The sequence below is a fragment of the Callospermophilus lateralis genome, chromosome 16, assembly GCF_048772815.1.
Source record: "Callospermophilus lateralis isolate mCalLat2 chromosome 16, mCalLat2.hap1, whole genome shotgun sequence".
Taxonomy (NCBI): Eukaryota; Metazoa; Chordata; class Mammalia; order Rodentia; family Sciuridae; genus Callospermophilus; species Callospermophilus lateralis.
In genome coordinates, this window is record NC_135320.1 from 67,026,332 (window position 1) to 67,043,499 (window position 17,168).

Here is a 17,168-nt window from a genome sequence, read left to right on the forward strand (position 1 = left end):
AGGGAGAAATCTACAGAGCCAGCAAATTGAATTGAGTTCTATCATTCTCAATCTAACCTTTATGACAGCCTAGAGACAGGGACAGGAGAAGAAATATCATCAAGGAGAGTTAAATCACCAGAGTGCCCTGCCATAAAATATACCCCGTGGTTGTTTGTTTCTATGATCTAATTAGCCATTTAGATATTTTCTAATAATTTTCATGGGGAAGATGTTCTCTACCTTATTATACCTACAGGAAAGGAGATGGATGATTGCATGTCATTGAAAAGAGCAGAAAGTAGGAAGAGGAAAATTTGTATCATGAATGTTAAAAACTTGGATGGGAAATTCATGAAGCCAAAGAAAAAAAAGAAGGAGACATAAGATAAATTATGTAAGAAAAGAACTATACTGACCTTGCAGGAACATTGAGGGGACACTGCCAATATTTTCTGAAGGAAGGTCTAAGCCTTACATGTGGGAATTAAAGCTAAAGATTGCTGTTTATTCATTCATTACTATCCCTAGTTTACATCCTTTAGGTTTATGAATTCTATGGTTATGTCAAGAATCAAGCAAGTTTGTAAAACAAATAAGAAATTGTGACAAATTATTTCATATTTATCCCTCACTTAATGGTGAAAAATGCTGGTTAAATAATTGCTATTTAACAGAGTGATCAAAACAAAAATTCAGAAAATTTAACCATAACCATGGTAATAATGTATATTCTATAATTATTGTAAAAAAGGTATAAAAATAGATCATGAATAGTCACATAGTAAAGGATGGGTGCAGATATTTTATTATAGAACCGAAGAGAACGAATAGCATTTTCTCTAACTTGAACAAGTACTCATTTTTAAAAAATTTATTGAAAGATGCTTAATTGTAATTATGCCCAAAGGCAGTCAGCTGGGACACACAGTGTATTAACTGTCATTTCTAGGACTCCTTAAAATATATAAAATCTAGTTTTTAATACCTGAAGGGAACAAAATGAGCCTAATCTCCTTCATACCTGGCAAAGTGTAGGCCTAATTATAAAGGCTAACACTCAAACTTCAGAAGAAAATACAGTAGAAATATTTCATCTTTGGGTAAACAAATATTTATCAGATGACATATAAAGCACTCAGTAAATGAGTTATTAATTAATTGTACTTTGTTAAAAACTTTGACTCATCAAAACTAATATAAGGAAGTAAACAAGCAAGTTACAGATGCAATAATAAAGTTGCACTCTATGTATCTGTCAAAGATATGAGCTAAAGATAAAAGACTTATGATTCAATAATATCCAGACAAATCAATCAGTGTAATTAAAAATAGGCAAAATTATTTCAATGGACACTTAATAAGGGTATATAAATAAATGGTCAAGAAACACATGATTGATATAATAATTATCACAAAAATATAAACTACAAATCTAAAATAAAGGTTGCAATTTCAAATGGCGGGAGAGATATGGAGCAAACCGAACTTTCATACAACAATAGTAGAGTATAAAATAAGAAAAACAGCTTTGGAAAATTTTTTGGCAGTTTTTTATGCAATTAAATCTAGATCTATTCAATAACCAAACAATTCTGTTCCTGGCATTTATATTTCCTCATTAATGTTCTTGAGTCTTTATTCAGGATAGCTTATACTTCAAATAATGCAAATATTCATTAACAGGAAAATAGTTCATAAAATTTAATGTTATTGAGGAACAAAAAGGAACAAGTTGCTGATGCACATAACAATATAAAGTAATCTCAAAAATATTATGCTAAATGAAAAAGAACCGGACACAAGACTGCCTATTATATCAATGAAATTCCATGACTGTTAGAAAGAATTAAAGTAATTCACACAAAACAAATAAGTACAGTGGTTATTTGGGGAGATACCTATTACTGGAAAGAGATACAATAAAATTTTCTGGGATGATAAAAATGTTCATATATTAAGTAGGTTGTATATTACATGAGTTTATATATATTTTGTATATAACAGTTAAGTAAAAAAAAATATTTACTTAACTGTGCATTTAAGATTTGAATATTGATCTATTGAAAAATATGTGCCTTAATTTAAAAAATTATATTTTAATAATGAATTTTTTGTTACTTCAAAATGAAACTCAATTGTTTTTATTTTAATCATCAGTGAAAACAAGTTGTCTATGAATAATCATATATTCCAAAGATTTGAACCTACTGACTTAGGGTTTTCTGTGAGCCATAAGAGAAAAAAATTGTTGAGAAAATAAAATAAGGTAGGACAACACTATATAATCATTTACACATCCTATTTACAACTGTACAAAGTAATCTCAATTCTCAGGATTTATTTTCATTATTATTAAAGTATGTAGGCTGAGATTATAAATTTAAAGTTAGAAAATAACTTCATACTACAGTTTTGATTTATTTGAAGGTCCAAACTATTTATAATAGATTTAGTCACAGCTCATTTTTATGATATTCGTATTTTCCAGTTTGAATTTTAAATTACACCAATTAATGATAAATATATGATAGGAAGAGAGGTAAGGAATCTAGACTGCTATTTTTTAATGCCACTGGTTATTCAAAGTAAAAATCTCAGGAATCAAAGAGTAGCATAAAAGGGAATCACCCTGATGTAACTGTCATGGTTTAGACATGAAATGTCCACCAAATGTTCATTTGTGAGACAATGCAAGAAAGTTTAGAGGTAAAATGGTTGGAATATGTGAACCTTAACACAATCAGTGCAATAATCCACCTGAATGGATTAGCTAGGTGATAACTGTAGGCTGGTATCGTGTGGTGGGTAGAGATAGATCACTGGTTTCACTGGAGTATTGCCTTTGAGGTACATATTTTCCTCTGATGAGCAAAGCTCTCTCCCCTTCTGGATTGCCATGTTATGAGCTGCTTGCCTCTGTAACACTCTGGTGATATAATATTCTGATGCATCTTAGGTCCAGAGCAATGGAGTTGGCTATCTATGGAGAGAGACTTCTGAACTGTGATCCAAATAAACTTTTCCTCTCCATTGCTCTTCCCAGGTCTTTTGGTCACAATAACAAAAAAAAAAAAAAAAAAAAAAAAAAAAAAAAAAAGGTCGTTCTTTGCCATTTGAATTTGTTTGTTTAATGTGTTTTCAAAATATACTTTCATTGCTTGGATCTTAAAGGAGCGTACTATAGGGATACTGCCACATCAATGATCATAGCGGCACAATTCACAATAGCTAGACTGTGGAACCAACCTAGATGCCCTTCAATAGATGAATGGATAAAAAAAATGTGCCATTTATACACAATGGAGTATTACGCAGCACTAAAAATGACAAAATCATGGAATTTGCAGGGAAATGAATGGCATTAGAGCAGATTATGCTAAGCGAAGCTAGCCAATCCTTAAAAAGCAAATGCCAAATGTCTTCTTTGATATAAAGAGAGCAACTAAGAACAGAACAGGGAGGAAGAGCATGAGGAAAAGATTAACATTAAACAGAGACCAGTGGGGGGAGAGAAAGGGAGTGAGAAGGGAAATCATATGGAAATGGTAGGAGACCCTCAATGTTACACAAAATTACATATAAGAGGTTATGAGGGGAAACGGGGGGGAGGAACAAGGGAGAGAATTGAACAACAGCAGATGAGGTACAGAGGGAAGATGGGAGGGGAGGGGAGGGGGGATAGTAGGGGATAGGAAAGGTAGCAGAATACAACAGTCACTAATATGCCATTATGTAAAAATGTGAGTGTGTAACCGATGTGATTCTGCAATTTGTATTTGGGGTAAAAATGGGAGTTCATAACCCACTTGAGTCAAATGTGTGAAAGATGATATATCATGAGCTTTGTAATGTTTTGAACAACCAATTAAAAAAAATAACAAAAAAAACCCCAAAAATGACCAAAACAGAAATTGGTAATGAGAAGCCACATCATTGCTATGACTAAATTAACCATGTGGTTCAGAAGTTTTGGAGCCAATTTGTTGGGGTAAGAATTTTGAAAAGTTGGAAAAGATTTAGGATGTTGTACTCAAAGCTTACTGGGTGATACTGGTGGGAATTCAGATGACCAGAATGCCCACAGGACAGTGGAGAGTAAAGACAGGGCTCAAGAGGTTATTAGCAGGAGAACTCGCCTGTAATTTGGACTAGTGGCTGTTTATGTTACATCCTGTCAAAAATGTTGTCTTCATTTTGCTCATGTCCTGAGACTTAGTAAGGCTGAATTTAAAAGTGATGTGCTAATTAATCTGGCAGAGGAAATTTCAAGATAGCACAGCATTTGAGTAGTAGCCTGGATATTGCTGGCAACTTTTGGCCATGTTTACTGTAACAATCAGGAGCTAAACACAGAGCAGAAAGACTGAAAAACTTGAATTTTTGTCAGAAAAGTATGTGTGTGACCAAGAGTATAGCTACTAAAGAGATGGAAATACTTTACTCAGAAATGACAGGACACCTTGAGGTCACCTCAAGAATTGACAAGACCTTTAAGAGACCCTGAAAGCAACCTGCTTTTACACAGGGGACTAGGAAATTATTTTACTATGTTCAGCCATACAGGTGCTCAAAGGCTCCTGTAACCAGAGTCCCAGCATGTTTGCAATTGCTTCAGGTGACAGCAGACCTTAGTATCAATCACGTGGTGCTGATTCTGCAGGATTTTATGATGCTATAGTTAACGGGTCATGAAGGTTTTCACCAAGATTTCAAAGGAATACCTGGGAGGCATAGAATCTTTTTGGCTGTCCCTGAGAGGGTGATGTATAAAAAGGTAAAACAGAAAAGCTGAAGTGGAGACTTTTGAGATTAAGAGATGCCAGTAACCTGAGACATCTATTGAGAAAAGGATCAGGAATAGAACAGAAACAAGCCAAGAAGGAGACCATATGGGCTTCAATCAGCAAGGCCATAGAGACAGAACCACACAGACCTTTGGACCAAAAAATATGATACTATATGGCCTAGATGCTGGCTATGGAGCTATAGAACTTGTTTGCCCAGCTGGATTTTGGTCTTGCTTTAGTTTAATCCATTCTTTCAATATCCCCATTTCTACTTTGTTGAATGGAAATGTTTACTCTGTGCCATTATAAATTGGATATATGTAACTTGCTTTTGATTTTTATAGGACTCACATTAAAAGTCCACCTTGGATCTCAGGAGACTTTTGACATGAACTTTTGGGAAATACTAAAACTATTAAGACTGTGGGTTCTCTTGGAAATGCACTAAACGTATTTTGCATAGTGATGTGGTCATGAGCTTTTTGGTGCCAGGGGGCAGGATATTGTAGTTTAGATATGAAATGTCCTTCAAAAGTTCATGTGTGAGACAATGCAAGAAAATTTAGAGGTAAAATGTTCAAGTTGTGAAGAGCCTTAAATTAAATAGTGCGTTATTGAATGGATGAACTTGATAACGGTAGGTAGGATGCATATGGAGGGGGTAAGTCACTGAAGGCGTGCCTTTGGGTATATATTTTTGTCTCTGGTGTGCAGAGCTCCCTGTGTCCTGATTGTCATGTTCTGAGTTGCCTACCTCTGCCATGATGTTCTGATTCTGCTTTCCAATGGAGTCAGCTATCTATGTATTAAGACCTCAGAAATCATGAGACCACATAACCTTTTTCTTCTCTAATAATATTGTGAGGTCTTTTGGTCACAGAAATGAAAAATTTGACTAAAAAGTAAATATGATTGAGATTTAGATACAAACATCTTAGAATTTAAAAATGCACAAATGTACACAGATACAAATGTACAAGCTATCATATTATATGATTTTATAGATGCTTTGCAGACTGCTTTTTTATTTTAGCCAGTAATATGATGTGAGTCACTTCCCTGCCCATAAAATATTAAGATATATTTTCTAATTACTGTATTGTCTTTATTTGTTAGTAACCACTTTCTCCTTTTAAACATTCTTGATTTTGCTATTTTACAAAATTATAAATAAAAACAGTAAAACAGCAAAGAAAAGATATGCCTAAGTCAGGGGTGGTGAAGCATGCCTGTAATGCCAGCAGCTTCAGAGGCTGAGACAGGAGGATCACGAGTTCAAGGCCAGCCTTAGCAAAAGTTAGAAACAAAGCAACTCAGTGAGACAGTTTATAAATAAAATACAAAATTGGGCTGGGGATGTGGCTCAGTGGTGAATGCCCTTGTGTTCAATCCCTGGTACAATCAATCAATCAATAAATAAAAATCTATGCCTAATTTGTAGAAGGGAATATTTTAAATATTTTATTTATAATAAATTCCTAGCATATGTTTAAAAAATGCTTGACACCTAATGCAATTATCCTTCAGAAATCATGAATAAACTGGTATTCCCATTCCTTTTTTTAAAAATAATTTTATTTTATTTATTTATTTATTTATTTGTTTTTATATGGTGATGGGGATTGAACCCAGGGCCTTGCATGTGCAAGGCGAGCGTTATACTGCTGAGCCATAACCCAGCCCCTGGTATTCCTATTTCTTATGTGACAAAATAACTAAATATCTTTATCAAAATGCAGTGTTTTCAGTGTTTATAATAGTTTTGATAAATTTTATATTTGAAAATGTTACTTTTGTTTGCTTTTTTCTGATAATGAGATCTGTTTTTACTGTTTTCTTATTGTATATTAGAATTTTAGCATTTTTTGTGCATTCTTCTCTGCATATGCTTATATTTTTCATGTTAATTTTTTAAAGTTATTTATATTAATTATATAAAGCCTTGGTATTTTATACATTTTATAAGTAATTTCTTCTTGTTAGTTATTTAGAATTTTATTTTGCTTGAAGTCTAATTTGATCATTAAATTCTTAATTGGGTGTTGTGGCACAAACCTGTAATTCCAGCAACTCTGGATACTGAGGCAGGAGGAGGATCACATGTTCAAGTTCAGCCTTGGCAATTTAATGAGTCTTAATCTCACAAAGTGGGGAGGGTGCTGAGGATGTAGCTCAATGAATAAAGCACCCAGGGCTTTACCCTAGTACTCCCCACCCCTATCAAAAATTGTTTGAACTCTCTACTCTTAGAGAACATGGATCAGTGGGGAGGGGAAGATGAGGGAATTGGGAAAACTGGGGAATTGCAATTAGTTAAATTATGTTATTTTGTGTGCATGCATTTATGTGTAAAAAAATTATACCCTTTTGTACAATTATAATATACCATAAAAATATAAAAAAATAAGTAAACTCTCTACTCTTGCATTTAATTATTTTCCTGGTCGTTATGCTGTGATAGTTTAATGAATAATTGAATCATTTTTTTTCAAGTAACCCAAAATATATTAAGAGATTTGAACAGAATATCTATAGTTTCAAAAGTTAAGATATTTACAAATATAGTCATTTTACTCATAAACACAGTGTGGTTCTCTGCTTTCCATCTCTATGTTGTTAGGCACTAAATTATAATTTTTTATTATAACATCTGTAGGATACTTATGGAGTTTATTTTTAACTGTTTTGCTATACTAACTTGGGGTCTATTTGTGGTAGAATATATATATACATTTTTTTCCATATGATGGTTGATGTGATACTGACACTGGTCAACACTCTAAGTTGTTTTAATCCTATAGATTTCCAGCAAATTATCTAATCTATAATCAAAATTTAGTATAGTTTTAAATATTTAGAACTAATGTTTCTATGTCTGTATCATTTTAGTTTCTATAATTTATTCATTTTAGTTAATTGTATGATAGCTTCTGTTTCCTTGCTCTGCTTCAAATTTTAATGAAATAGAAATTATAATTATATTGTACTAAATTAACATAAGTGAAACTGACCATCTATAGCCTCTATTTAAATAAAAGCTAAAGTTAGCCTTATTGTTATTTAGTTTAAGAGATTAAGAGATATTCTTTACCATATTTTGGAATTACATCTCTAGTTTTCTTGTAGGAATATTATCAAGAATGTATAGTAAAAATTTTCAAATGATTTTGTGACATCAACTTAACTGTTTTTACTATCTGAATTGGTAAAATTAAATAAAAATACACATGTATATATATGCATATATACAATAAAATGTTATTAAATCAGTGTTACATTCTTTTTTTGCAAATTGGGTCTTAATATGATGTCTGGGATTATGGTTTGGAGGTGAGGTATCCCTCAAAAGTTTATGTGTGAGACAATGCAAGAAGGTTTGGAGGAGAAATGATTTGGTTTCAACCTTAACCTCATCAGTAAATTGATCCCTAATGGGATTAACTGAGTGGTACTGGTGCTAGGTGGGGTGTATTAGCTGGAGGAAGTAGTTTATTGGGAGGTGGCTAGGGGTATATATTTTTGTATCTGGCAAGTAGAGACCTCTCTCTCTTCTCTCTGATCATTATGTGAGCTGCTTAGCTCTGCTGTACTCTTCAGTCATGATATCTTGGCTCACCTTGAGTCCCAAGGTATGGAGCCTGCTATCTATGGACTAAGACCTCTGAAACCATGAGTCCCTAAATATACTTCCTCCCCTAAAATTGTTCTGGTCAGATCTTTTAGTCACAGTGACAAAAGCTGACTAAATCATCCAGGATTCATTTGAACTCCTGGGCTCAAGCCATCTTCCTGCCTTAACCTCCTAACTAAGTGGGACTTACAGATATATGCCACCTTACTCCCTCAGTGTTATAATGATGATACATTATTCTTGTATTATAATTTGGGTTTTTTTTTTTGTTGATTCATTTGTCTTTAAAAGGAGCTAATAGAAACAGATTATACTCATAAGAATATGAATGTCAACAGGGATAAGGAAAATTTTAACAAGGATAATTTCCCATTTTACAAGAATTTTAAAATAAAAATATTTACTCCAGTATGTTTCTGAGAAGTTATACTATTAGGCATTCTATTTTCCTTACTTTTATTATATTTGTAGTCTCTACTTTCTTTAAATAGTTTAAATTTTTGTATAAAATGTCTTCTTAAAATATAAAACCAGAATTTTATATAATGGTATTGATTTTATATATTTACACTGAATTTTTATATAATGATATACTATGTAATTCTTGATATTTTCCCCATATCAACTTATCTCACAAAATTCATAATATCAATAAATTACAATGTGTTGTTGGAATTGACAGAATCTGTTCTTCAGGCAGCTTAAATGACCCTTTGAGATTATAACAGGGTCATGAATTGTGAAGATTAGAAAACTGTGCCCCTACTAGTGGGAGGAGTTGAAGAAAAGATCCCTATTTGTGAATGTATTACATAAAAGCTTTCCTTTCCCCTGTCTGACTCAGGCACAGGACTTCCCCACTGACATAGTACTTAGAAGCACACACAGCAGCGGCTGGAATGTTCAGCCCAGGCCTGGCAACCCTGTGAGGTGTGGGTGACTCCCCTTAACAGGGTTGGCAGTGGCCCAAATTTTCTCACATTTCCACTGGAAAGTTTTTGAAACTCACTGATGAAACCCAGTTTTAGGGCTGGGGTTGTGGCTCAGTGGTAGAATGCTTGTGTGAGGCACTGGGTTCGATTCTCAGCACCACATATAAATAAACAAAATAAAGGTCCATCAACAACGAAAGAAAGAAAGAAAGAAAGAAAGAAGGAAGGAAGGAAGGAAGGAAGGAAGGAAGGAAGGAAGGAAGGAAGGAAGGAAAGAGGAAAGGAAGGAGGGAAGGAGGGAAGGAAGGAAGAGGGAAGGAAGGAAGGAAGGAAGGAGGGAAGGAAGGAGGGAAGGAAGGAAGGAGGGAAGGAAGGAAGGAAGGGAGGGAGGGAGGGAGGGAGGGAGGGAGGAAGGAAGGAAGGAAGGAAGGAAGAAAGGAAGGAAGGATCTCAGTCTTTACAGAGGTCACCAGACCTTGGTCTATTATACCACTTGTCTGCCTTCCTCATTTACATATTTTCACATGTGGGCTACAGAACTACAATCTTTGCACAGGTTGCTCCTTTCTCTTAGAAATCTCTTGTTACTATCATGTATTCCAAGATGTCCCTGATTTTCTTGTCTCTGGTGACATATTTAAAATAGAAAACTCTCTTCACCTCAACCAGCTAAATTATTTCTGTACAGCAGGTTCTTTATGGTTTAATATTGTCTGCCTCTGCCAATAAGATTTTTGTTATGTTTACATTTACACTTAATTTTCATTTTCTATCTTTACCTACTTCTTTACTTGGAACATTATTAATTCATGTACATTTTTATAATTCAAGAACATAAACTTTATTCAGTAATTATGACACTTTGACCATTAATTTGTGAGCTATCTTTTTTTTCAATGACAAATTTAGGAGTAATTTATTTAGAAGATCAAGCATTCTTTAAAACATATCTTTGATTTTTAACAGTAAAATAAGAAGTATGAATAGGACTCTTATGATACAGTGATTGATTTTTGTCAGTCTGGCCTCGGCCTTCACATTGCAATTAGCATAGATGATGGTAAAATTGGAATGGTCTTTATCCAGAGGAAAGTTTTTGCTTTCTTGGGTAGTTACACATTAATAGAGTCATTATTATCTGAGAGAAACAAACCCACCTTTGCTTAAGCCACAGTAGGTCAGTTTTTTTCTATTACAACCAAATATGGTCCACAATATGCCCTATCCAAATAGGAGTGAGGAGCCTACAGTAACATTCAAGAGACATAACAAAGGAAAGTCTTTCTAGTTAACTTTGTGAAAATATACTGCTGCCTTGGTTTTATTAGTAAAATAATCATTGTCTTCTACAGAAAGGGATTTAAAAAGCTATTTTATGAGTTTTCAAATGCATTTGAGTTACACATGTAAACATTAAAAAAATTAAACAGTAAAAAAAATCTGGCTTGACGGCTTTCTAAAATTAAAAGATATGGAAAGAATCTCTAAACAGTGTACTTCATTATACACAATTTTAAAATTCTTTAACTACTTGGGTAGAAAAGAGTAACCAAGATTTTATAAGACATAAATAAGTGGGGAAATGTTTTTAATCACAAGACAAATATTTATATATTCAAGTATGAATAAATTATATAAGACATCAAGAAAGACAGTGGCATATAGACACAAGGAATTAATAGAACAAAATAAGTGTAGTTTCAAACTTGGGAAAATATTAGAACCTATAATAATTAAATATATGAAAATAAGGTAATTAAACTGAGAATGAAAGACATAAGACTGCTAAGACTAAATGCAAATAGAGTATACACATCTACTCACAATAGTACTCATTAACATAAGCTTTTGGAAAGCAGAGTAGTAATATGAAAAATATTACTTTTGGCTTTTCAAATATTTATCCTGTTCCTAAGGAACTAATCTAAGATATAGAAAGTGTTTACTTTTGAAGATGCTGATATCTGAACTAATCATGACAAAAACCCAAAATATCTAACAACAGAATAATTAAATGACTTATAGTATACTTATGCAAATTGATGCTTCTAAAAATTCTAATCATATCTGATATACATATAATATGGACATAAATTGCATATATAGGATGATTCTAACTACTTGAATATGTCCATCTCTACCTCATGATATAGGTGTTTTGTTTTTTTTTTTTTTTTGGTTCATGGTATACTTTTCTTATTGAGGATATGCTATTGGCATAAACAAAGTAAACAAATTGTATATTACTTTGTGCATAAAAATAGACCAATGCTGTTTTAAATACACAAACATTCATTCTAAGCTAAAGTTATAACCAAAAAAGGAATGTAACCATGCCTTGCTGAAAGCATTCATTCAATTACCAATGTCAATTTTATTTACTAAATTAAAAATGTATAGGAAATAAGCAGGATTTAAGAAGTTTAGAAGTATAGAACTGGTTACAAATCCCAATGTGTCTCTGTATTTATAAAGATGACATCTTTTCTGCATTATGGCAAAGCAACTACAGCAAGCTGTTTTTACAAAACCTTGGAACTCATAAGAAGTAACAAAAAATAAGTTTCAATTTCTGAAAGAAAGAGAACAGCAGACCTACCATAAGGACATGCATTAAGTGAGAATGTGATCCCATGTGAGAGAAACAAAAAGCTGGAAAACAGTGAGTCAAAGAAACAGATGCAAACATGAATCTAACTCTGCCAGCAGCAGTTTCAACTTCTAATCAAACAGTAGATTTTGCATGTAAACACAGTCTGGTAGAGGCTGAAGGTTACACATTGGATTTTTTTCCCCAGTCGTGCTAACTAAAATAAGCTATAACATTAGCAACTGTATTTCTTTAAGCACAAAGAGCAACAGATAGATGCATTAAACATCTTACAGTGAATGGAATTTTTTAAAAGTACATATTAGAACACAGTCTATAAAACAAATAGCAAGAATATATTTGTAGATTATCTTTCCATTATTTTATATGTTATTGTATTTGAAAATAAATATTTAATGTTTAAATATTTAATAAATAAATATTTAAGATAAATAAATATTTTCAAATACATGTAATACTTATATTTTCAAATACATATAATATTATTTTCATGATTTATCTTATCAAATTTAAGAAATGAAGCAAAGAAAAATGTTTTAATTTTACATAAATTTTGAGGATTACAAATAATTAGTTATAACTAAAGTTAAGAGCATAAAATCTGAATTGAGCTAAATTTGTTTTGTTATGATGGCCCTGCTTCATGCTACTTTCAACAATACTAACCTTGGGCAAGTAGTTAAAGCCTCATTTTCCCAGTTGTAAAATGATGAGAATGATAACAGTAATTATTTCACACCATTTGGGTAGAGAAGAAGTTAAATACTGTGTTGAATACAAAACATCTAGTAGTGTTGGATACAGAGAAATCACTAAATAATTGCCAAGAGTTAGATTTATTGAGCTTTATTACACCGTAATCCTCATAAAATCTCTGTAAATTAAATGCTACTTTTTCCAATTTACATATTAGTAAGCAAAGAATGAGAACAATAGTTATCTAAATCTCTCAAAGTCTTTCAACTTTCCAGAAGCTACAACTGTTTTTTTTAATGCAGAGATAAAATAATAATCTTCTCTAATTTGCAAGGTGACCTAGAGAGAATAGATATAACAATACTATCAGCAATTTTATAGGAACTAGCAGATAATGTTAAGGGGATTACTTCCTTTTTAGATTTATATCAATTATAGGGCATGAATTGCTGGTGTCAAGAAAATACATAATAGTCTGTGTGCTTTTTATGTGCATCCTTTTAGATGTCTCAAAATTTTAGAATATACCTTCTCTTTTCTTTTATGGCCTATAGTCTGACTGGTTATACACAGGTGTGTATAGGTAAAGAAATCAAAGGGAGATAGAAGTGAGGTGCAGAGGCAGAATGGCCAAATGGCAAAATGGCTACTGGCCTGAGCTGCTGGCTTTATTTATACCAGATTACATTCGGTTACAATGTAAAATGTTTTGCTTATGATTAGACATGTGTTCTGGCCATGCAAGCAGTGGTCATCTTAAAAGTGCCTGGGAAAGACTGCAAAATATTCCAACCATGGGAAACAGGGTTCCTGTTACTCCCTGCTTGTTTGCTCACCAGAGGAGCTCTGTCCTCTATATTCCTATGATCAGAACCCTTACATGGAAAGACCTCCCTCTCCGCCACACACACATATGCTACTGAAGGTAAGCAAGCATGCATATGTGCTTCTAAAATTTCTGTCTTGATTTAATGCTGTCATGGGCAAAAGTGGGCCAGCATTTGATAATATTTGAAATGATGTTTAACGTGGGCATAAGTGTATGCCATACAGGATACTTTTTTTTATACAGAAGGAATTTACAGTGTAAGAGGAGGAAGAAATCAGAAATATCCAGTAAATTAACAAAGAGAAAAAGAATGAATGAAAATAGACCTTACCTATAATCAAGATAGTGAACTTTTATTTGCATTAATATGTGATTTCAAACAAGTCAAGCATTTTTAACTGTCCTCTTGACAGGAAGCAGTTCACATGTATACTAAAAGGATCTTATATTCATGTAGTTGTTTCACACATGATTTCTCTATGATTGTCAAAAAAGAGTACAGTATAACATCCCCCTTAGTATCACCATCTCCCAGTTTAAGCAGAGATGGCATGGAGTGCTCAAACAGCTGGTGAACAACAAACCTCACACTCTGATGTAAATCTCACCTGTGGGCCCATCATTTTCTGCACTGTATTATCTTTTCACTACTAAAACTGGAAGGATAATAAACATAAAATTTATTTAAAATGAAAAAAATGCAAATTAATACGGAAGGCTGATGAATGTATAAAATTTTAACATTGATAATCTGCCTCCTGGAAAACAGGGAAGCAAGAAAACAATTTAAATTGTTAGATACAAAGACAAACTCACAGAATCATAATTCAAATATAGCCAAGTATTCTTTAGTAAAGAGTCATTAATTCCTACATATTATCTGCTAAGAATGTTTTAAATTGCAAGTTGAAAACATTTACTAAAAAATAAATATGTAATTACAGGTATATTAATCTAGGACTAAAATATGTAATGCCTGATATTTTAAATTTTTTGGTGGAGTTATAGTTGATTCATGTTTCAATTGAGTGTTTGTATAAGACACCAAAAAGTGCTTTATGTTTTTTAGATTAACTAGGTGCCAAGAAAAAATTGTGAAGAACCACTTTAATAAGAGGATACTAGCTAATTTTTATGTTTTATCAACTAGATTAAAATTAATGCTTTTATTTGCAGGGGAAGACACATGAATGCCCCAGTTTGTGACATAAAAGGATAAGCCATTCATATATGTGTACCCATTATCTAAAATCATTGTATTCTGCCAATGTATGACTAATGTATTCATGATATTTTGTAATTGTATTTTGTATATTGTTATATATTTGCATTAGAATTGGATACATACCACTAAAAGAAACATTATATAATATGCTTTCATTTTACCAAGAGTTATTCCCATAATGAATGAAGTTTGGAGATAATAATTTTAAATCCCAAAATATGTCTAACCACTCTAAAGTGGTCACAATTCAACTTGCATTCATCTTTTTGAGAGGTAGTGATAATGTGCTAGTATTAGAAGATGAGAGATATGGAGATAATTTTAATGGAATGATGTCTTTCTAAATGAATAATAATTGGATGATCAATATGACTTTATTATAATTATATCATATGTAAAATAATTTTACCCATAAAATACATTTCTTCTCTTCTTTTATTCAAAATACACTAACCTTGTCCTAAAGTTTGTAGGATGAGGATGTCCATCATATAAGGATAAGTAGTCATATTCTTCTTCTAGTGCAAATGACTGAAAAACAATTTGTATTCTATTTCGTTCTTCTGCTATTATTACCCATGTACAGTTTGCACCATTTGGATATCCATATGGAAAACCGGGGCTTTCTATGGTGCCATTAAGTCCTTTTAATGTTCCACCACATGTATAAATAAATCCTGCAACAAAAGACAAATAAACAGATATTAATAGCATATAAAACAAAAAGCAATTTAGGGGAAACACTATTTCAAAAAGTTTTTTGATATTAACAATTTTCTAAATGACATTATCAGATTTAAAAATACATATGTAACAAAATATTAGAATTATTTATCATGTTGAGGTTAATAATTATAAACCAATTGACAAAATAAAATCACCCAACATATCTGATTAATTAAACATTGCATATTCTAACACAACACAATTCTATCTTTAAATTGTTTACAATCTAATTGTGGAAATCTACAGAATTGAAAATTAAATGACCATAGGATATATATTGATTCTCAACAAATTAATTTTACCTTTTCTTGGCAAAGCATAATCACTTTTATGGCAGGCCAACATCTCTACCATGTAACTTATATTTATTTTTAAAAAGCGGACCCACCTCTGAACCCACCTTGATTATAAAAAAGGGATTTTTTAAATGTCTATTATGATTTTTCTAATTTTGATCAAAGCATTTGGTGCCCTTAGGGCATAATCAGATTAATTGCATCAGAATGAATCCTGAAGTTGGGGGAAAATGTATTGAACATATGGATCCTGGGCAACTGACAACAAAGGTCTTTAGTTCTACACTAACTGACTCTATGGGAGGTCTAAAAGTGATTGCAAGTGTGACTCCTGGAGATATCTAGAATGCTTACTATATTTCTTGAGGAATTAGTTTATTTAAATATATAATATCCTATATCCTTTGGTGTAATACAAAAACCCGAAGATTAATACAATGGTCGGAAAAGATAGTCCCAGGGTTTATTGAGAATACCTGCTAATAAAGCTTAGACCTAGAGGCAGGTAATAAGGATCAGAAATTCTGTTCAGAACTCTTCACCCAGATATTATCAACTACATCTCTGAGTCCCATATTAACCTTAAATTCCAGGAAACTTGAAGTTACATATACCAAGCAAATTTGAGGAAAAAAAACACCACATTACCCAAAACATCAGTTTTGGGAACTTGTAGAAATGCAAGAAATTTAGGACTCATTTTTTGGGGAAGAAATGAAGACATTCTATATAAGTATAGATCTTTTTGAAAAGAAACTGTGCCAGAATTTGAGAGGTCAGTTTGGTACATTGTGGCAGATAGAAGTTCATTTTGGATTTCACACATTCATTCCATCCTCTCTTCACAGCAAGATCTCGTGTTTGTATGGTAGTCAGATCTTCACTAAGCAGTCATATTGTCTGGTGTTACTGACTCTTGATTCTAGTGGTAAGGATATGGCTCAGTGCTGGATGAATAAATATAATTCCACACTCTGAGCTGAATTTAGTTCTGGGATCTACTCCTATTATCTCCATATATGGCAAAGTACTAAGCTTAAGATATGAAACATAGTTCTTGTTATTCTATTGCCAGTATAAAATGTTACCAAGAAGTTGGATCAGGTAAAAGTTTTTTTAAAAAATCAAATATCTGTATATATTCATATACTTTTACTCATGCACCAAAAGTCAAATAGGGCATTTTATGATTTTCATAAATAAATAAATAAATAAATAAATAAATGGTTCCTTTTAAATTGCTTCTTGCAGAGCAATTACTTTGAAGCCTTAGGTTAATTAGCTATCACCCATTTCTATTAGTTTTCTGCCTGAACAGCTTCCAATTTGAACTTCATAACAAAATGCGAGCATGAATCCCTTTAGCTACAATCTGATCTGTGGTCTGTTTTATATATTCTCAAGCCCCATAACCCTGATGGATTTAGAAAAGGACATATGTCCTAAAATAACA

At 32.4% G+C, this 17,168-nt stretch overlaps 1 protein-coding gene across 3 annotated transcripts in view; it reads right to left on the reverse strand.

Moving 5' to 3' along the window:
• The window catches only part of Csmd3 (CUB and Sushi multiple domains 3), a 1,108,856-nt gene that overhangs the window by 976,355 nt on the left and 115,333 nt on the right, over positions 1–17,168 (reverse strand). For all 3 annotated transcript variants that reach the window (XM_076835404.2, XM_076835403.2, XM_076835402.2), the window contains exon 2: positions 15,148–15,370. In XM_076835404.2, coding sequence (XP_076691519.2) covers positions 15,148–15,370 — 223 coding nt within the window. The remainder of the gene's footprint in view (positions 1–15,147; positions 15,371–17,168) is intronic.